The sequence below is a fragment of the Eptesicus fuscus genome, chromosome 20, assembly GCF_027574615.1.
Source record: "Eptesicus fuscus isolate TK198812 chromosome 20, DD_ASM_mEF_20220401, whole genome shotgun sequence".
NCBI lineage: Eukaryota > Metazoa > Chordata > Mammalia > Chiroptera > Vespertilionidae > Eptesicus > Eptesicus fuscus.
In genome coordinates, this window is record NC_072492.1 from 12,456,841 (window position 1) to 12,473,891 (window position 17,051).

Sequence of the window (17,051 nt, forward strand, 5' to 3'; positions counted from 1 at the left end):
ATGTACTGCGAAGGGGTGTGGCTGATTTAGGAAGTCAGAGCACAGGCGCAATTTTTACCGAGTTGGAATCGCGGGAAAATAGAGAGGGTGTTTGAAGATCTCGCGAGATCGGGTAAACTACGCTCGCCAGAGTTAGGAGGTGTCTCGCGATAGATACAGCAAGCTTCAGCAGGTGGGAGGGAACTGTGATGAGGTCTCTCGCGAGACCTTAAGGTACCGCGATAGCGGCAGCGGCCAGAGGGAGGAGAGGTTTGTAAACTGGCCAGCTACTGGATTCGGGCTGTAAAAGGGAAACGACTGGATCGTCTTCTGGGACTTCAGTGCTTCCTTCATCTCCACAGGCACTCCCTCCACCTCTAACCTTTCTTTTTAACCGGCCTTTTAGGACCGGAAGTCCTTCATCTTGAGCGTCCAATGCTGGAAGCGGCCTTTCTTTACCGGAAACCCTTTTTCAGGACCTAGGAAGACGGCCCACCTAGCCGGAAGTCCCACCTCTTGGAGCTCCCCCACCCTCCCAGAAGTTTTGCTGTCACCGGTGTTTACCTCCTTCTCCTTTCCCCGTTTTATCCCCATACTAGGAAAGGATACATTTAGTGTCTACCTCCTAGGTCCACTAAACGGGTTGGATATCTCATTCCCCGAGCCGGGGTTCCTTCCCCGTATCTCCATGTAGCTGGGAAGTGGAACCTGGGGGTGGTTGGACCCCTAGGATCCTGGAGGGGCCGAGAGGGCGCAGAACTCTGCTTCTGCTCCTGCTACCAGGACGCGGCCTCAGCCTCTCCCTTCCCGCTGCCATGCACCTTGCGGCCTTCTCGCTTCCTGTAGTTGTGGCCACTGTGCTGTGGGGAGCGGCCCCCATCCGGGGTCTCATTCGAGCGGTGAGTCAAAGGGGTAGATGGGGGAAGGGCGCTTGAGGGAGAGATTGCAGGCTGAAGGGGAACATGCAATCTTTTGTCCGCAGACCTCGGACCACAATACGAGCATGGACTTTGCAGACCTCCCAGCTCTCTTTGGGACTGCCTTGAGCCAGGAGGGACTTCAGGTAATTATTTTCCCTTTTTCTGTTTCCTTAAATCTTCCATCCTGGGTTGAGGAGCCATACCTTGGGTGAAGCTGGAGGTAGGAAAAGAGTCAAGTTAGGAAGTGGATTTAGTACATCTAGCGTGGAATCCAGAATCTAGAGGGAGAAGACCAAGCCTACCCTAAGAAATCTGAACCCTATGAGGGAGACTGAAAGTGGATCAAGATAAAAAGCAGAGAGAAGTGGTGCTTACAGTAGAATCTCTGGGGTCAGCTATTGGTTTATATGATCATGGACAAGTGAAGGCTCTCTGAGCCTTAGTTTGTTTTACTTTAGCATGGGATAATAATAGATGTTATCTCAGAGCTATTGTGAGGATTAAATAAGATAAACGAATTTTGTAGTACTTAATCACAAAGATGCCCACACAGCAAAAATTGGGCATAGATATCAGTGTAATTGTTTGTAAGATGGGTAATTAGAAAATTAAAAGAGAGGTGTTAAAAAAAAAAAATTCTAGACTGGCAGGTGTGGCTCAGTGGTTGAGTCTTGACCCATGCACCGAGAGGTCACAGGTTCGATTCCAGGTCATGGCACATGCTGGTTGTGGGCTCCATCCCTGGTGGAGGCTGTGCAGGAGGCAGCTAATCAATGATATTTCTCTCTAATTGATATTTGTCTCCCTCTCCCTTCCTCTCTCTAAAATCAATAAAAACACATTCTAAAAAACACACAGAATTCTACCGAGTAAATTTTAAAGACCTTCCTGGCTTTATCCAATGACTTATGAATTGGGCAATAACCTATGTAGCAAATAGAAAGTAACTCCAAAGAACTTTACATATTGAAAGACTTTCGTAGGCAGAAGGGAGCAGGACAAGGGAGTTATATTAGCAAAGAGCTGGTTGTTTTTGGCAAGGTCACCTTTCTTTAGGGAATGGCAGGGGGTCTATCAGGCAGATTACTTCACTAGTGCTGACCAGGTAATTCCAGAATGGCTTAAGATTCCATTCCTGTGAAAGGCTAAAACTGTAATTAAGTTAGGTATTAAGTCTCAGTTTGGTGACATTGGGCTTGGCACAAGTGACTCCATTTTTTAAATTGATGTTAGAGAGGAAGAGAGAGAAACATCAATCGCTATCCTCCCATACACACCAGGGATTGAACCCACAACCTAGTATGTGCCCCGACTGGGAATGGAGCCTGTGACCTTGTTTGTATATGGGATGATACTCCAATCAATTGAGCAACACAGGCCAGGGCCCTGTTGCCTCTTTTATTTATTTTGTGTGTGTTGCCTCTTTTTAACAGAGAGGAGCATGTTCTGTATGAGTGTGTACTGGAGACGGGAGTGTGAAATGGAACTTGAGAGAAAGTGACATGGATAAGTGGAGAGTTGATGTACAATCAGTGGGAAACTGGAATGCAGAATTTGAATTAGCTTGGAGTATGGGGTATAGGTTAGCTCATCTGGGACACGGAGAGGGATAATGGGATGGTCTGGTAAAAAGATGTTGTTTGATATAATTTCATCTTCAGGAGGCTGAGAAGAGGTAGATTTCTGACTTAGGTGGGATGCTCAGACCCCAGGAATGAGAAGGAAGTAGATAGAGAACATGCAGTATGTAGAGGCCAGTGAGCTTGGTGGGACCTCTGGGGAGCAGAACCTAGGGAAGTGAAATCCAGCTGTTGTTTACTTCTCTTCTCCAGGGCTTTCTTGTGGAGGCTCACCCAGCCAATGCCTGCAGTCCCATTGCCCCACCACCCCCAGCCCCGGTCAATGGGTCAGTCTTTATTGCACTGCTTCGAAGATTCGACTGCAACTTTGACCTCAAGGTTGCTGAATATGGAGTGGGAGCTGGGAATCTGAGGGAAAAAAAGTGCACCAGGAATGAAGGGAGATAAGACCCATAATGGCTCCTTACCTTGTTTTGTCTCTCTAGGTCCTGAATGCTCAGAAGGCTGGGTACGGTGCAGCCGTGGTACACAATGTGAATTCCAATGAACTTCTGAACATGGTGTGGAATAGTGGTAAGGTTGGACCTGAACAGCTGGGTTTTCAGTGGAACTCAGACTTAAGAGATGGTGGATGGGCTAGAGAATTAGGGGGAAGAAGTCAATCTGTGGGTGGGATGGCACAAAAGAACCAAATGCCAGGATTACCAAAGGATTTGAGTAGAGGCTCCAGTCCTCAGTGTAATGAATGCCCCGATCCCTGCAGAGGAAATCCAGCAGCAGATCTGGATCCCGTCTGTGTTTATTGGGGAGAGGAGCTCCGAGTACCTGCGTGCCCTCTTTGTCTACGAGAAGGGGTAGGATGTGTCCCTCCTTCCCACTCTTTCTTTAGCACTTCCATGTCAATCTAGAGCCCAAGCCTCAGGCCCTGACTGTCTATTTTTCTTCCCACCCCTTTTCCATCCATGGGCCTTACCCAGAGTCAGTTACTTTTTCTCTTCTTTGTCATTTTGCTTTTCCTGCCCCTGAAACTGATCTTCCTTTTCCCAGGGCTCGGGTGCTTCTGGTCCCGGACAGTAGCTTCCCATTGGGTTATTACCTCATCCCTTTCACAGGGATTGTGGGACTGCTGGTTTTGGCCATGGGAGCAGTGATGGTGAGTAGCTCAGGGAGCATGATGGGAAGAGCTGAGGCCTTTAAAACCAGACTGGATCTGGAGTTTAGAAGCGGGGATGCTTTGTACTGGATTGTCCAGTTTTGTTCCCTAAGGCTGATCTGATCCATCCACTCCCTTTCCCCAGATAGTTCGTTGTATCCAGCACCGGAAACGGCTCCAGCGGAACCGACTGACGAAAGAGCAACTTAAACAGATTCCAACACATGACTATCAGAAGGGTGAGAGGGATAGGGGAGTGGAAGGCCTTCCCCATAGTGGATGGTTCTGAAGGAGTTTGAGCCCAGGAGATAAGGGGCAAAGAAAGATGGCAGGGAGATGTCAGCCTGAGATGCCACCTTTCCTCCTTTTACCCATACATACAATGAAGACAGGATAGGAACAGAGCAGATGAGAAGTAAAGATGACTAATGGAGTAATTGGGGGGAAAGATGAGGACTAGCCTTGATTATAAGAGAGAACAAAAATGGAAGGAGTGGGGAGGATTTACTCTTGAGAACAGGTGAGGAGGGGCTAGGTCTTTAGAACCAGGAGTCTCCATTGCCCAAATAAGGCAATAGAAGCCCTGCCCTCATTTCCACTCCTCCCACTCCTGTATCTCCACCCTCACCCCTCCCCGGATAAAACCCACTTCCCTTCTTACCTCTGCTTTTCTTTGTGCCTTCTAAACCTCAGTTCCTCATGTTCTACCTTGGCCTTATCCTGCAAGTCCCAGTCTTAGCTCTTCCACTGGCTCTATAGAACCAGGGAAAATAACTTGCAAGGTTTAGCTACCCACAGGCCTTCCAGAGTGAGTTCTTACGGGCCCTGGTCCAAAGTGGCTCAGTAAAAGGACTTGTTTTTTTCTACCCCCAGGAGACCAGTATGATGTCTGTGCCATCTGCCTGGATGAGTATGTGGATGGTGACAAGCTGAGGGTACTCCCCTGTGCACATGGTGAGGCCCAGTTCCAGCGCCCATGTCCCACTCCATCAGCAGGCACCAGTTATTTCACCTCATTCCTCTCGGCAGCTTATCACAGCCGCTGTGTGGACCCCTGGCTCACTCAGACCCGGAAGACCTGCCCCATTTGCAAGCAGCCTGTCCATCGAGGTCCTGGGGATGAGGAGCAGGAGGAAGAAACTCAGGGACAAGATGGTGATGAGGAAGGGGAACCAAGGGACCATCCTGCCTCAGAGCGGACCCCACTTCTGGGCTCTAGCCCTACAACACCCACCTCTTTTGGCTCCCTAGCCCCAGCCCCACTTGTTTTCCCAGAGTCTTCAACAGATCCCCCACCCTCCTCTCCTTCCTCAGCTGCCATCCTAGTCTAATAACCCTTGTCACCCCCACCCTGGTGACCTATTTTGCACAGCCTTTCTCCTCTAGCCTTCTATGTGGAAGAATAGGGGATATCCCTACCCTGGGTTTCTCCCTTACCCAACCCCATCCTTTTGACAGGGTTGGTACAAAGGGACTGGGTCTTCAATTACTGGGTTAATAAAACTGTTTTTGTTGACTAAGGAAGGGGAAGATCATTCTCACACAAGTGAACCTCTTACCCACTTGGGAAATTGCCCCCTTTTTTTGTATAAAGGGGCAAGGGAGTTCTGGAAGAGACTAACCTAATCATGGGGATAGCCCCAGCATTTTGTTGTGAGTCAGAGAGGGGGAGCCCCACCCACAGGATGACTCAACTGGCCCTGCCTTGCCCGCAGGCTGGGGCCCATTCTCCGGTCTGGATGGCTCGATTCCATTACCCACTAATGCAGCTAGCACCCTGCGGACCTAGGACCTAGGGCTAGAAACAGGCGGCCAGATAGGCCTGAGGCAGGTGCTCAGTCCTGGACTTTGTAGTGCTTCAACCCTTCCTGCTGCTAGCCCCATACAAGGACAAAGGAGGCAAGTCCTGGTGACTGCCCTCCACCTAGGCTAAAACCACACCGCACATTGTTAGAATCTTTTTTATTCAGAAAAAAAAACAAACAAAAAACAAAAAAAATTGTTTTCCAATCACACGCGGGAGGGGTATGGGTAGGGGGAGGTGTCTTCCATCCAGCCCTGGCCCCCAGCCCATGTGGTTTTGGCAGCAATAAGGGGTATAGGGTAATGGCCCAAAAAATAAAAATGGTACGTGTGTGTGTGTATGGGAAGGAGAGGAGTGCCAAAGCATCGAGAAGTGGTAGGGGGAAGGGAAAGACGAGGTCAGTACTGGGCACGCCGCAGGTGGGAGGCCATTTCATAACATTTCTTGTTGATGATACCACCGTGGACACCTTCTTTGCCCATCAGCAGGACTAGCGCTGGAGAAAAGAGAGAGGAGGCTAGGACCCAGGTGTCACAATGCTACCCCCTGCCAGCTGTTGAGCAGCTGTCCAGCCCTGGGGGCTGTAACCCAACCTCATCTCTCCAAACCCCACCCCCCCACACACAGGCAGGCTAGGCTGTCAGTCACCCTGAAACAATAGAGCTTTTCAAAAAAAAAAAAAAGGGGGTAGTGGTGGTGTCAAGCTAAAAGACTGGAAGTACACTAAAATTTAGGGGGTCAAAGGCTTATAGACCTGACTCCTGTTCAGGCTAGAAATAGATATGGATGAGCCTGCCAACCTCAAATTTTAACCAAAGGGTTCAAAAGACAACCCCTAAGTGCTGACTACAGCCAACAGTCGGCCTCCTCCCAAAAAGGAGTTTCTCACCTGAAAAGGCTCAAGGCAGGAAGAAACTGAAGAGGTGATATAGTTCAATTTCTTTATATTGTAAGACAAAGGAACTAAGAACTGGAGCGACTATCCAATATCCTAATACCCAGCAGGCTGGGAGTAGAATACTGGTCTGATCCCTTCCTACTGGGGAACCACACAGTGAAAGAACCCACAGGATTCCCAGAAGGCTGCACATTAGGGATACTGGAGCTCCAGAAAGGTAAGACTCGGAAAACTCACACTTGGCAGTCATGGTGACAGTGACGTTGAAGGTGGGGGCTCCCCCGGTGCTCTTGGTGCGAAGATCCATGGTAAACTCCCCATCCTGCAGCAGTGAGTCCCGGATCACAGAACATTTCTGGCCCCCGACTGTCAGCCCATTCACGAAAAAACTTGACCGGTCTTTGCCAACCAGGACACCAACTTCAGCTGGCTGGAAGGGGAACCAAGCACTCATCAAGTTAGTACACCAAGGTTGCCAAGTTCTCCAAGGGCATACCTGCTTCTCACTTCTCAGGAGCTAGGATCCTCTGGGGAGGAAAGGTGTGTATGTTAGGTGCCTTGTACTCATCTATGAAATCTGAGAAACTCTTAGGACTTTTGGAAGTTAGTCCACAAAAAGATCAGGATCCTCAAACCTAGAGAATGGTAATATGAAAGATGGCATATTCCTCTGGAGACCTGGAAAGCAAACCCAGGAAATAAAGGGCCAAAAGCCAGTGAGGAAAGTGGAGTGGAATGGAGTGGGGAGCCTTTGGATGCTCAGAACTCTCCTTCAGGAAAAGCAGAAGCTAATAGGGGAAGAGAGGGGGCGGGCAAAACAGGAGAAGCAACTTTGTCCTTATTTGGTCAAAGGTTCTGAGGGAGTTGTTAGGGGCCCGGACGCCTGGGTCTCCAAGTAACCTCGAGTTTAGGTCCAGGTACCTAGGCCCCAAGAGGAGGAAGCAGATCCCTGGGGGCTTTCCGGGAAAGTTGGAAAACTTTTGAAAGGGGACCTGGGCTAGACCCAGCACGCCAGCTCGGGTATAGATACCCCAAGGAACCTTTCCACCCCTCCCCCTTACACCCCAAATCCCCACATCCGGTCCCCTCCCGCCCGGAAATCCCCTTCCCCCCCATTCGAACTTCCGCTCCCCCTCCCCACTTCCGGGCAGTGTGGACCTGGGAGGTAGTGATGGGGACAGCAGTGGTCATTCCTTATTCCTTTACTTATACTATCCTAGAACTTCTCACAAAGTTCCCCTGCTCCAGGCCCCGAAGGATGGCGGGAAGGGAGGGCGAGGGGGCTTCCGGAATTGGTCTCACAGGAATGCTGAAGTCCACCGTACGGACTTGGGGAGGGGAGTTGGGGACGTGAGGCGGCCCAGCCTTTTCCAACCAAGTTGGGAGGGGCAGGGAGCCCACAGAGGACCGGCATGGAACCTCGGCCACGCTCCCTCCCGCATAAGGGGGAACAATGGTGGAGGGGACATGAGTTGGCGGCCGGATGTGGAGCTCGGGGGTCCAAGGGTCCCCCCGTCCCTTCTCAATCACAATCCCCGGTTGGAACTGCAGCGCGTGCCCGCCCCGCCCTGAACGAGGCGGAAGTGGGCCGCCGCACCGGGCGGCGCACCCCTCCCCGCCCTGTGCCCCGGATGTAACGCCCCGTCGCGGAAAGCGGGGCGGCGGGCTGGATGGGAGACGCCGCCTGGGGCGTAGCACTTAGGGGGCTACCGAGGGACCCTCACGTGCAGCCGCCATTCGCGCCGCTTCCAGGGCAAGGACCGGGTCACGGCCTTTCGCAGCCCTTCCCAGACCGCACCCGCCGCCACACAAGCCCCTCCCTCAGGGTCCAAGCTCGGCCAGTACCCGGACCGCGGAGGCCTCGCAGTACCGTGATGTTGACGAAGGTTTTCCCGGGGACGGCGGCCCAGACGGAGGGCGAGTCCTTATAGCCCACGATGGCCGCGTCCTGACAGGTCCCGTCCGCCATGAGGTTGTCGATGTAGGCGTTCCACGAGGCCATGGCGCTGCTGCTGGGGCTGCTCTCGGCGCTGCTGCTGGGGCCGCGGGCTGGGCTCGGGCTGGCGGGCGGGGGGAGGCGGAGAGCTCGGGGCACGCGCTGCCGTCCGGACCGCGGCTCTGCTAGCTGTGCAGCAGCCCTCGCACCGCCACTTCCTGCTCCTCCCCCCCTTCTAGATTTTTATTTGCAAAGGGCGGTAGGGGCGGGGCCTGCTCCCCATTCCCTCCCTACCTCCCCCCTTGCCTGCCCAGATACCTAACTTTGTGCAAATGCAATTTAAAAAATCCCTCCCCCTATTGCAAAATTTGCAGAGTTCAATGGAAAGCAATATAAAGGGATGAAAAGAGTGGGGAGCAGGAAGAGGTTAGGGGTAAGGCTCCCTCCAGTTTGCAATGAATATAAACCACACTTGGGTATAAGGGAAGGGAGTGAGCCAGAGGAAGGAAAGTAAAAGGAGGAATTAGCAAACTGCCAATTTAGCAAATTAGAGTGGGTTCGGGGAACTCAGGGTTAAACGGAACGACTCCCCTTCCCCCACCTCCGCCGGAGGGAAGGAACGGCGGGCGGCGGCGCGTGCGCCCGCGCCTGCGCTGGGCCCCGGAGGGAAAGCGCGTGGGGCGGTTGGGGCCGGCTGCCGGGTTCGCGGGCGCGCGTCGCGGGGCGCCCGCCGGGACCGATTTGGAAGCCCCGGCGGAGGAAGGCGGCCGGGGACGTGTCTCCCGCCGGGCGGAAGAGGCGGGGGCGAGAGCCGAGGCGTGCGCGTTACCGCTTCTCCACTTTTGATTTTATTTAATAAAAAAATAAGAGAGCACAGGGGAATTTGACAAAATGCCCTGGCCAGTTTCAGAATTGAAGGCACCCACTGGAGACACTTCCGTCCTGTCTCTGTCTGGCCGGGTGGCACAATTTCGGCCCGATGGAGCCCACCCCACTTCGGGGATTACCCCCGGCTGCATCGGCTCCAGTCCCAGGCCTCACTCTCACGTCCCAGCCCCGCCCGTTCCCCGGCCGGCAGCTCGGGTCACCGGCCGTGCTCCTGGGCGCAGAGGTCACCGAGCGCGGGCGCCCGCGGGGCTAGACGGGCGGGCCTATTTTTTTAAGGCGGAAGAATACGAATAAGTTTCAAGGTTTGCAACTTTTTCAAGAAGGGGAAGGTCCCTTCTTCTTTGGGCCCGTTGGGTTTCTTTCTTCTTTTTCAGTAAAACGTATGCCAACAACTTGAGTTCGAATAGATCGCCCGCCGCCAACTGGAAGGGGGTGGGGCCGGACCCGGCAGCCGGCTTAGGGGAACCAGCCGCGCTCCTGCCGCCGGGGCAGCCGCGGAGTCGGGCCGCTTCCGGTCCCCCGAGGGAGGGGAGCCTCCCGGGCGGGAAAGGGCTTCATCTCTCTCATCCTCCCGGGCTGGGCGCGGTTCCTGCGCGGCCACTCCGCACTCCCTGGGCACCCGACGCCCCCCGAGCTCGGGTTCCTAGACAGCCGCCGGGGCTGAGTCACTGGCCCGCCGAGGCGGGGCCGCCCTCGGGCACGTGGCGGCGCTCCCCGCCCGCCATCTCCTGACCTCTGGCCTGCCGCACCCCCTACCCCGGGGTGGAAAAATCCCGAGAGGGAGCGGCCGGAGATAAGGGGGGAGGGGCGAGGCAGGGGAAGGGGTTCTGGGCTGGGGGCTGGGAGGCGGGCCGCGCGGAGCAGGCCGTGCGGGGAGGGGAGCTGAGGACAGGCCCGCGGGAGTGAGTCACCGGCGCGGGCCGCTCTGGCGCGGCGGGAGGGGCCTCCGCGTCGGCGCGGGGGGCCGAGGCGCTCCGTGGCCCTCGCCCGCCGGCCGGCCGGCCCGAGCCTTGGCGCGCCTCCCTCTCCGGGGCGGCTGCGGCAAAACTCTGGGCCGACCCCGCACTCCCGCCTCCCGCCCGCGCCGACCAGGCGGGGAATGCCTGTGCCGAGACCCACTTCCCACAAGGCCGCTAGAGGACCGCCAGAGCGGCCCCGGGCGTTCGGGCACTCTCCAAAGGCCACCCCCTCCCGTTCATTCATTGTCACTCCGGACTCCACACGGACGGGCTGGGACCGCGTCCTGAAACGCCCGCAGGCGATGGGGAAAGGGCTCCCGACTGACAGCCTCTCCGCTGGGCGATAAGCGCAGTCCCAGCGCCGTCGGGAGGCAGCGCGCCCTCTCCCAGGGCCAGTCTAAATTCGTCTCCCCTCCCGCTCCCCCTCCTTCCTTGCTTGCGGGGAGAGGCCGCGATGAGGGCCCTAAGAGGTGAGACCCTCTCGCCTTCTGAATGGGGGTTTCAGTTTGAGACTTCAGAGCTTGCCCAGAACCCCGGTTCCTTCCCCCACCGAGGGCAGAGGCAACCCCTGCCTGCCATGTGAGCTCGGCATGTGTGGATGTCAATCCAGCAGCCCCTCTCCCAGGCCCCCTCCCCAGCCCTGCAGGGCTCAGGTTACTCCTGGCCTTTCCTAAATGGCACTAGTTCCTCTTTAACCTTTGCAAAAGGGGAATATAATCCCGGGGAGGGGAAAGACCCCTCGGCCCCCCTTCTGAAGCTCCTTCCCAGGGGCAGAATTAAAAGCAGGGACATTTTTTAGGGGGACAGAGAGAAAGGAGGGGTAGTTATTGACCTTTGGGAAGGGGGCTTTAGGCTGTAGTGGGCACTTGGCTGTCCGCCGCGTGTGGAGGGGGAGGATAGAGAGGGAGAGAGGCGGGGCTGGCTGGGGGACAGGGTGGCTGGGGATAAATGCCCAGCCTGAGAGGGGGTGAGCTGCCACTGTCCCAGCTGCCACCTAGACTCGGAGCTCACTCACCCCCAGCCCCCAGCCAAGACATTCAGGTCTGGTGAATCTTTCAGCCCCAGGGGGTGGAAGTGGTAAAGGGTGAGGGCGGTGCTGGCTTGAAGGAAATGTCAGCTTTTTTTCCCCTCCTGGGACTCGGGGTACTTACAAAAGACTGGAGGAGTTGGAGCAAGCAGGATGGGTACCCATGGATAGGGAAATGAGGCTGTGAAGAGAGGCAGGCAGAGATACAGAGAAGGGTAGTTAGAGATACAGCCAGGCGGAGAATGTGGGCCCCCCTGAGGATCTGAAGACTGAAGAGCAGGGGGAAAAACACAGAATAATGACAGAAGATATGATGGCTAGGAAGCCATGGAGAACAGATTGATTGACTTTGCGGTAAAGGGGTTCAGGGCATGGTGGAATCAGAATCGCTGGAGTTGTAAAGGAGAGGCCCCTGGATTCTTAGGACGGGTGGAGGGTGGAATAGGAGCTGTTCTGAGTGGGGGAGGGGGCTGTTCCTGCCTCTTTGGTCTGTGACCTTTTTGTGGGATATTTTTAGCTCCAGCACCTGCCTTCTTGGGGTGGGGAAGACTCTTAAAGGGCACAGGATTTGGGGTTCCTAAAGGGATCAACTGTCCACACTCACTCAGCCTCTAGTCCTGCAGCCATGGCCATGCAGAAAATCCTGGCCCGGGAAATCCTGGACTCCAGGGGCAACCCCACTGTGGAGGTGGACCTGTACACAGCCAAAGGTAACACAGGCCCATTGAACTGGTTTGCCTTGGAAGACCCTGACCCCATCTGGTCTTTAGCCCCCAACTGTCCACATCCTCACCTTTCTCTGAGATCCCCTTCCACAGAGCTCTTCCCAGGCCTTCCTCTTCCAGCATGGCTCCCCTGCTGGGAGAAGCCCTAGTCTGTCTGCTGTCTGCATGCCTCCATCCTAGGCTCAGAGAGGAGACCTTGGCCTTTGGGGGTGGATGGGACTCTCTGTGATCTTGCATTTCCTCTCACCCCAGGCCGATTCCGAGCAGCTGTGCCCAGCGGAGCTTCCACAGGTATCTATGAAGCTCTGGAGCTAAGAGATGGAGACAAATCTCGCTACCTGGGCAAAGGTGAGGAAAGACCAACACTGAAAGAGCCTGTGAGGGGTGGTTTCAGGACGTGGACCCCCCCACCCCCAATACCTGCTTGGAGTAAAGGACTGGAACCCAAAGTTCTTGAGGAGCTGGGGTTCACGGGAAGAGACCTGATGGAATCAGAGATTTGAACCCCCTCCCCTGGCCTCTAGGCGTCTTGAAGGCTGTGGAACACATCAACAAGACTCTGGGTCCTGCTCTGCTGGAAAAGGCAAGTGGGAAGAGCTTATTCCTCCTACCCCCCACCACCCCATGCCTGGGAGGGGCCAATGGTTCGTCTCTCCAAATACCTGCACTTCTTCCTTCTGCACATGCCGTGGCTCTTTAGAAATCTGACTTCTGCTCTCCCCTCCTCAAACCTGCTCTTCCAGAAACTAAGCGTTGTGGATCAAGAAAAAATTGACAAATTTATGATTGAGCTGGATGGGACTGAGAATAAATGTGAGTGAAGGGCTAAGGATAGGTGAAGGGAAGGGATGTGGGATAGAGGGGGAGAGACCATGGGGCTAATGTCTGGTAGGATTATTATTGTGTCCCACATTTGGGGGCACATCATAGCTGGGTGGACTTTTATTCATTCCTCAGGCATTTCCTGATGGCTGTGGACACAGTTGTGAAGCTGACACATTCCCCTTTGAGGAGATGACCCCAAACACTGGGGGGGAAGCTCTCACCCTTTCTTTGTGCTTGCTTCCTCCAGCCAAGTTTGGAGCCAATGCCATCCTGGGAGTGTCCCTGGCTGTGTGCAAGGCTGGAGCAGCTGAGAAGGGGGTCCCGCTCTACCGGCACATCGCAGATCTTGCTGGGAACCCGGACCTGGTCCTCCCGGTGCCTGTGAGTGCAGATGCCCCCCGGATCCCAGAGTGACAGAGGCCTCATCCAGCAAAAGTGTTTCAGCAGCCCCTGGGAAGTGCACCTTCCAGACCCAGCTCCAAAGAAACAGTTTCTGAGATGGAACCTCTCCTGCTCAGTCCAGCCCCCCTCTCTCCCACAGTCCAAACCTTCCCTTAAGCCTCTCTGCTTCTTCTCCTTCACGAAACCCAGTTCCTTCACATTCCAGTTCGAGGCTCAATAACTGCAGCTTCTTATTTTGCTTTCTACCCCAACCCCCAAATCAGATAGAGAACTTCTTTATGGCAAGGATCTTGGCATTTCTTTGTATCTTCTTTAATCCTTGTAAGCTCAGATTTCCTCTTTATGGAAACCGTTTGAATTTAATGTCAATAAAAATGTTATAGACAAAGCCTGAACTATGAACAACTTCATAGCATAAAAGCTATTTTTTTTAAAAAGAGGTGGTAAAGTAAAAAGTTGCAATTTTTTATTGATACTTACTAGGCAGATGGTATAAGAACATGAGCTGTGGAGATAAGCTGCTGGGTTCGAATCCGGGCTTTGCCTGTGTGTTAGCTGTGTGATCTTAGGCAAGTTATTTAACTTCTCTATGCCTCCGTTTTCTCATTTGCAGAGTGGGGGATAATAATAGTACCTAGTTCATAGGGTTGTTTAGAGAATGAAATGAGCTAATAGAATATATGTGAATCACCTAGAGCCGTGGTCGGCAAACTGCGGCTTGCCAGCCACATGTGGCTCTTTGGCCCCTTGGGTGTGGCTCTTCCACAACATACCACGGCCTGGGTGAGTCTATTTTGAAGAAGTGGCATTAGAAGAAGTTTAAGTTTAAAAAATTTAGGCTCTCAAAAGAAATTTCAATCGTTGTACTGTTGATATTTGGCTCTGTTGACTAATGAGTTTGCCGACCACTGCCCTAGAGCAGTGTCTGGCCTGTACTAAGTGCCATATCAGTTACTGTTGTGTACAGGCACATGCTAGGAGCTTTACATTCAATTTCTCTAATTTTCAGCATAAGATCCTGCAGGGAAGCAGGTGGTATTCCCATGAGAGAAATGAGGAAAGAGGCTCTGAGGAGTAAAATTACTCACCCTAGGTCACTCAGCTAGTAAGTCGGGAAGCCAAGATTCCACCTCGACCCCTCCTCCCCAGCTCTTCGTGATCCTTCATACCCTGGCCCAGGTCTGAACACCCACTCCTCCCCTCAGGCCTTCAATGTGATCAATGGGGGCTCCCATGCTGGAAACAAGCTGGCCATGCAGGAGTTTATGATTCTGCCTGTGGGAGCCAGCTCCTTCAAGGAAGCCATGCGCATTGGTGCGGAGGTCTACCACCACCTCAAGGGGGTCATCAAGGCCAAGTATGGGAAGGACGCCACCAATGTGGGTGATGAGGGCGGCTTTGCACCCAACATCCTGGAGAACAATGAGGGTCAGTGTGAGCACTCTGTAGGGCAGAACCCCTGGGTCTTCACAGAGGAGGGGGCTGTGGAGACAGGGTGCCCTGGAGCCTCAGGTCTTCTCTTGTCCTTCTCCCAGCCCTGGAGCTGCTGAAGACCGCCATCCAGGCAGCTGGCTACCCAGACAAGGTGGTGATTGGTATGGATGTGGCAGCATCTGAGTTCTATCGCAATGGGAAGTACGATCTTGACTTCAAGTCACCCGACGATCCCGCACGGCACATCACTGGAGAGAAGCTGGGGGAGCTGTACAAGAGCTTCATTAAGAACTATCCTGGTGAGACCCCCCCCCCCCCCGCCAGGTGTTCCAGTGCACCTGCCTGAGTACTGGCAACTGCCCAACACACTGACGTCAGAGCCTCCATTGCCACCAATTCAGTCCTTCAATCCTTAGCACCATTACAATCTCCATACGAATTCTTCTGACCTGTCACCCCCTTCATGAAGCCCAGACCTTTAACCTGACTCTGCTCATCTCCCGCCAGTGGTCTCCATTGAAGACCCCTTTGACCAGGATGACTGGGCCACTTGGACCGCGTTCCTCTCGGGGGTGGACATACAGATTGTAGGAGATGACCTCACCGTCACCAATCCCAAGAGGATTGCCCAGGCCGTGGAGAAGAAGGCTTGCAACTGCTTGCTTCTGAAGGTCAACCAGATTGGCTCGGTGACAGAATCTATCCAGGCGTGAGTGCCTCCTGGCCCTGGGGTGCACCATAGCCTCCCTCCACCCCAGTTCTGCCACCTCCAGCTGCAGTCCTGCCCTCAAACTCCAAGTCTACTTTCCCCTGGCTCCTGACCCACCCCACTCTCTTGACTGACCTCAAGGCTTTGACCTACTTTTAAAAATACATTTTTTTAAATTGATTTCAGAGAGGGAGAGGAAGAGATAGAAACATCAGTGATGAGAGAGAATCATTGATCAGCTGCCTTCTGCACGTCCCCATTGGGGATCAAGCCCGCAACCTGGGCATGTGCCCCTTCTGGGAATTGAACCATGACCTCCTGGTTCATAGGTCAACACTCAACCACGGAGCCACACCAGCTGGGCAAGGCTTTAACTAAGTCTTAGCCTGGCCCCAAAAGCTTTACCATTGTGACCTGCTATCCTCACCTCCACCCCATACTGTTCTTTTCTCCAAGATTCTGCCCTTCTTCCTACCAGCATCTCAGGAACCCAAGTTCAAGATTAGGAATCTTCCCTTCTCTCCTAGTTTCCAAATAACTTTAGTCATTACCCTCCCTGCAAAGTGCCCACTCCCCAAAACAGAAAAGCCCCATCCAGCCCTGGCGTTCTCACTGAGGAGGTCCCGTAAGGCCTTATGGAGTTTCCTCTCTACCCAGATGCAAACTGGCTCAGTCTAATGGCTGGGGAGTGATGGTGAGCCACCGCTCCGGGGAGACCGAAGACACATTCATTGCCGACCTCGTGGTGGGGCTCTGCACAGGACAGGTACTCATGGCTCCCCTCTGTCATGTTAGAATAAATTTTTTTTGGGACCTCTGGCATCTTGCCCCTGAGTTGAATGGCACCACAGGCTACTTCCTCAGGGCCAGGCCCAATCCCTCCTCTCTAGCCTCATGCAACCCTTGGGAATCCCTCTTCCCTCCTCAGATCAAGACTGGTGCCCCCTGCCGCTCAGAGCGTCTGGCCAAATACAACCAGCTCATGAGGTACAGAGGGTACAGTGGGCCTGGGTGTGGGAAGCTGAGGGCTGTTGGGTTAGAAGGATGCAGCTCTGACTTGGTCTACCTTCTAGGATTGAGGAGGCACTCGGGGACAAGGCTATCTTTGCTGGACGCAAGTTCCGCAACCCAAAGGCCAAGTGAGAAGCTGGGGGCCCCAGGACCCACAGGCTAGATGGAGGCCTTCAAGCCCTTCTCCCCGAAATAAACACTGGTGCCAGCCGACACAGTGGCGTGCTCCTTTGTGGGAGGGGGGAATGCTTGTCTCTGGACTGGAAAAGACAGGAGATGGGGCAGGAAAGGGAGAATAGATGTATCACCTGCTGTGACAAAGAGGGCGTGAGGGACTAGTCATTGAGGAAGTTGGTCTGGATCTAGAACAACGAAGTTCACATTGTGAAGGAGGCCGGGGGAAGCAGGGGCCACATGTGAAATGAAGCTGGAAGCGCTGACAGAACATGGAACTAGAACCAGGAGAAGGGGGGACCGGGGCCTGACATCACCAGAAGGGGAAGCTGGATCAGATCTGCCAGTAAGTTGGAGGACAGCCTGCAGCGTGTGGTGTAAGTCAGGTGCTTTGTGAGGATGACGTGAAAACCAGAGCAGCTACCACTTCTATGGAGATCAAAGATCTGCAACTGCTCTCAATATCTGACACATATTGACTTGTGTAATCTTTGAAACAGTCCTATCAGATAGTTACCATTATTATCCCCATTTTATGGGTGAGGAAACTGAGGCACAAAAAAGTCAAATACCCTACCCAAGGTAACAGTAACTGGTACAGCCAGGATCCAAAACTAGGCCATCTGG

General features: G+C 53.9%; 3 protein-coding genes across 8 annotated transcripts; 2 read left to right on the top strand and 1 right to left on the bottom strand.

Annotated features, from left to right (window-relative positions):
- The first annotated feature begins 180 nt into the window (after positions 1 to 180).
- RNF167 (ring finger protein 167) lies at positions 181 to 5,152 on the top strand. 3 transcript variants are annotated; one of them, XM_028133059.2, is made up of 10 exons: positions 181 to 249; positions 386 to 878; positions 962 to 1,042; positions 2,732 to 2,857; positions 2,965 to 3,052; positions 3,243 to 3,333; positions 3,527 to 3,632; positions 3,778 to 3,871; positions 4,506 to 4,586; positions 4,662 to 5,152. In XM_028133059.2, exons 2-10 carry the CDS (start codon positions 795 to 797, stop codon positions 4,961 to 4,963), a joined length of 1,053 nt encoding a protein of 350 aa, XP_027988860.1. In that variant the 5' UTR covers positions 181 to 249; positions 386 to 794; the 3' UTR covers positions 4,964 to 5,152. The 3 variants fall into 3 exon arrangements, with proteins under 3 accessions (XP_027988860.1, XP_008154937.1, XP_054565038.1); XM_008156715.3 differs by lacking the exon at positions 181 to 249 and having other exon boundaries at positions 256 to 878; XM_054709063.1 differs by lacking the exons at positions 181 to 249; positions 2,732 to 2,857 and having other exon boundaries at positions 256 to 878.
- A 427-nt stretch (positions 5,153 to 5,579) lies between these two features.
- On the bottom strand, positions 5,580 to 8,504 carry PFN1 (profilin 1). Its single transcript, XM_008156717.3, has 3 exons — positions 8,205 to 8,504; positions 6,572 to 6,764; positions 5,580 to 5,932 (listed from the first exon to the last, which is right to left on the bottom strand). Exons 1-3 carry the CDS (start codon positions 8,334 to 8,336, stop codon positions 5,835 to 5,837), a joined length of 423 nt encoding a protein of 140 aa, XP_008154939.1. The 5' UTR covers positions 8,337 to 8,504; the 3' UTR covers positions 5,580 to 5,834.
- Positions 8,505 to 10,144: 1,640 nt separating this feature from the next.
- Positions 10,145 to 16,463, top strand: ENO3 (enolase 3). Of its 4 annotated transcripts, none has more exons than XM_054709452.1 (12): positions 10,145 to 10,587; positions 11,753 to 11,854; positions 12,122 to 12,217; positions 12,394 to 12,452; positions 12,613 to 12,682; positions 12,942 to 13,075; positions 14,302 to 14,524; positions 14,632 to 14,829; positions 15,038 to 15,239; positions 15,897 to 16,005; positions 16,168 to 16,226; positions 16,313 to 16,463. In XM_054709452.1, the coding sequence occupies exons 1-12, from the start codon at positions 10,572 to 10,574 to the stop codon at positions 16,380 to 16,382; spliced, it is 1,338 nt and encodes a 445-aa protein (XP_054565427.1). In that variant the 5' UTR covers positions 10,145 to 10,571; the 3' UTR covers positions 16,383 to 16,463. The 4 variants fall into 4 exon arrangements, with proteins under 4 accessions (XP_054565427.1, XP_054565428.1, XP_054565429.1 ...); XM_054709453.1 differs by lacking the exon at positions 10,145 to 10,587 and adding an exon at positions 11,082 to 11,158; XM_054709454.1 differs by lacking the exon at positions 10,145 to 10,587 and adding an exon at positions 11,090 to 11,158 and having other exon boundaries at positions 11,760 to 11,854.
- The last annotated feature ends 588 nt before the right edge of the window (positions 16,464 to 17,051 follow it).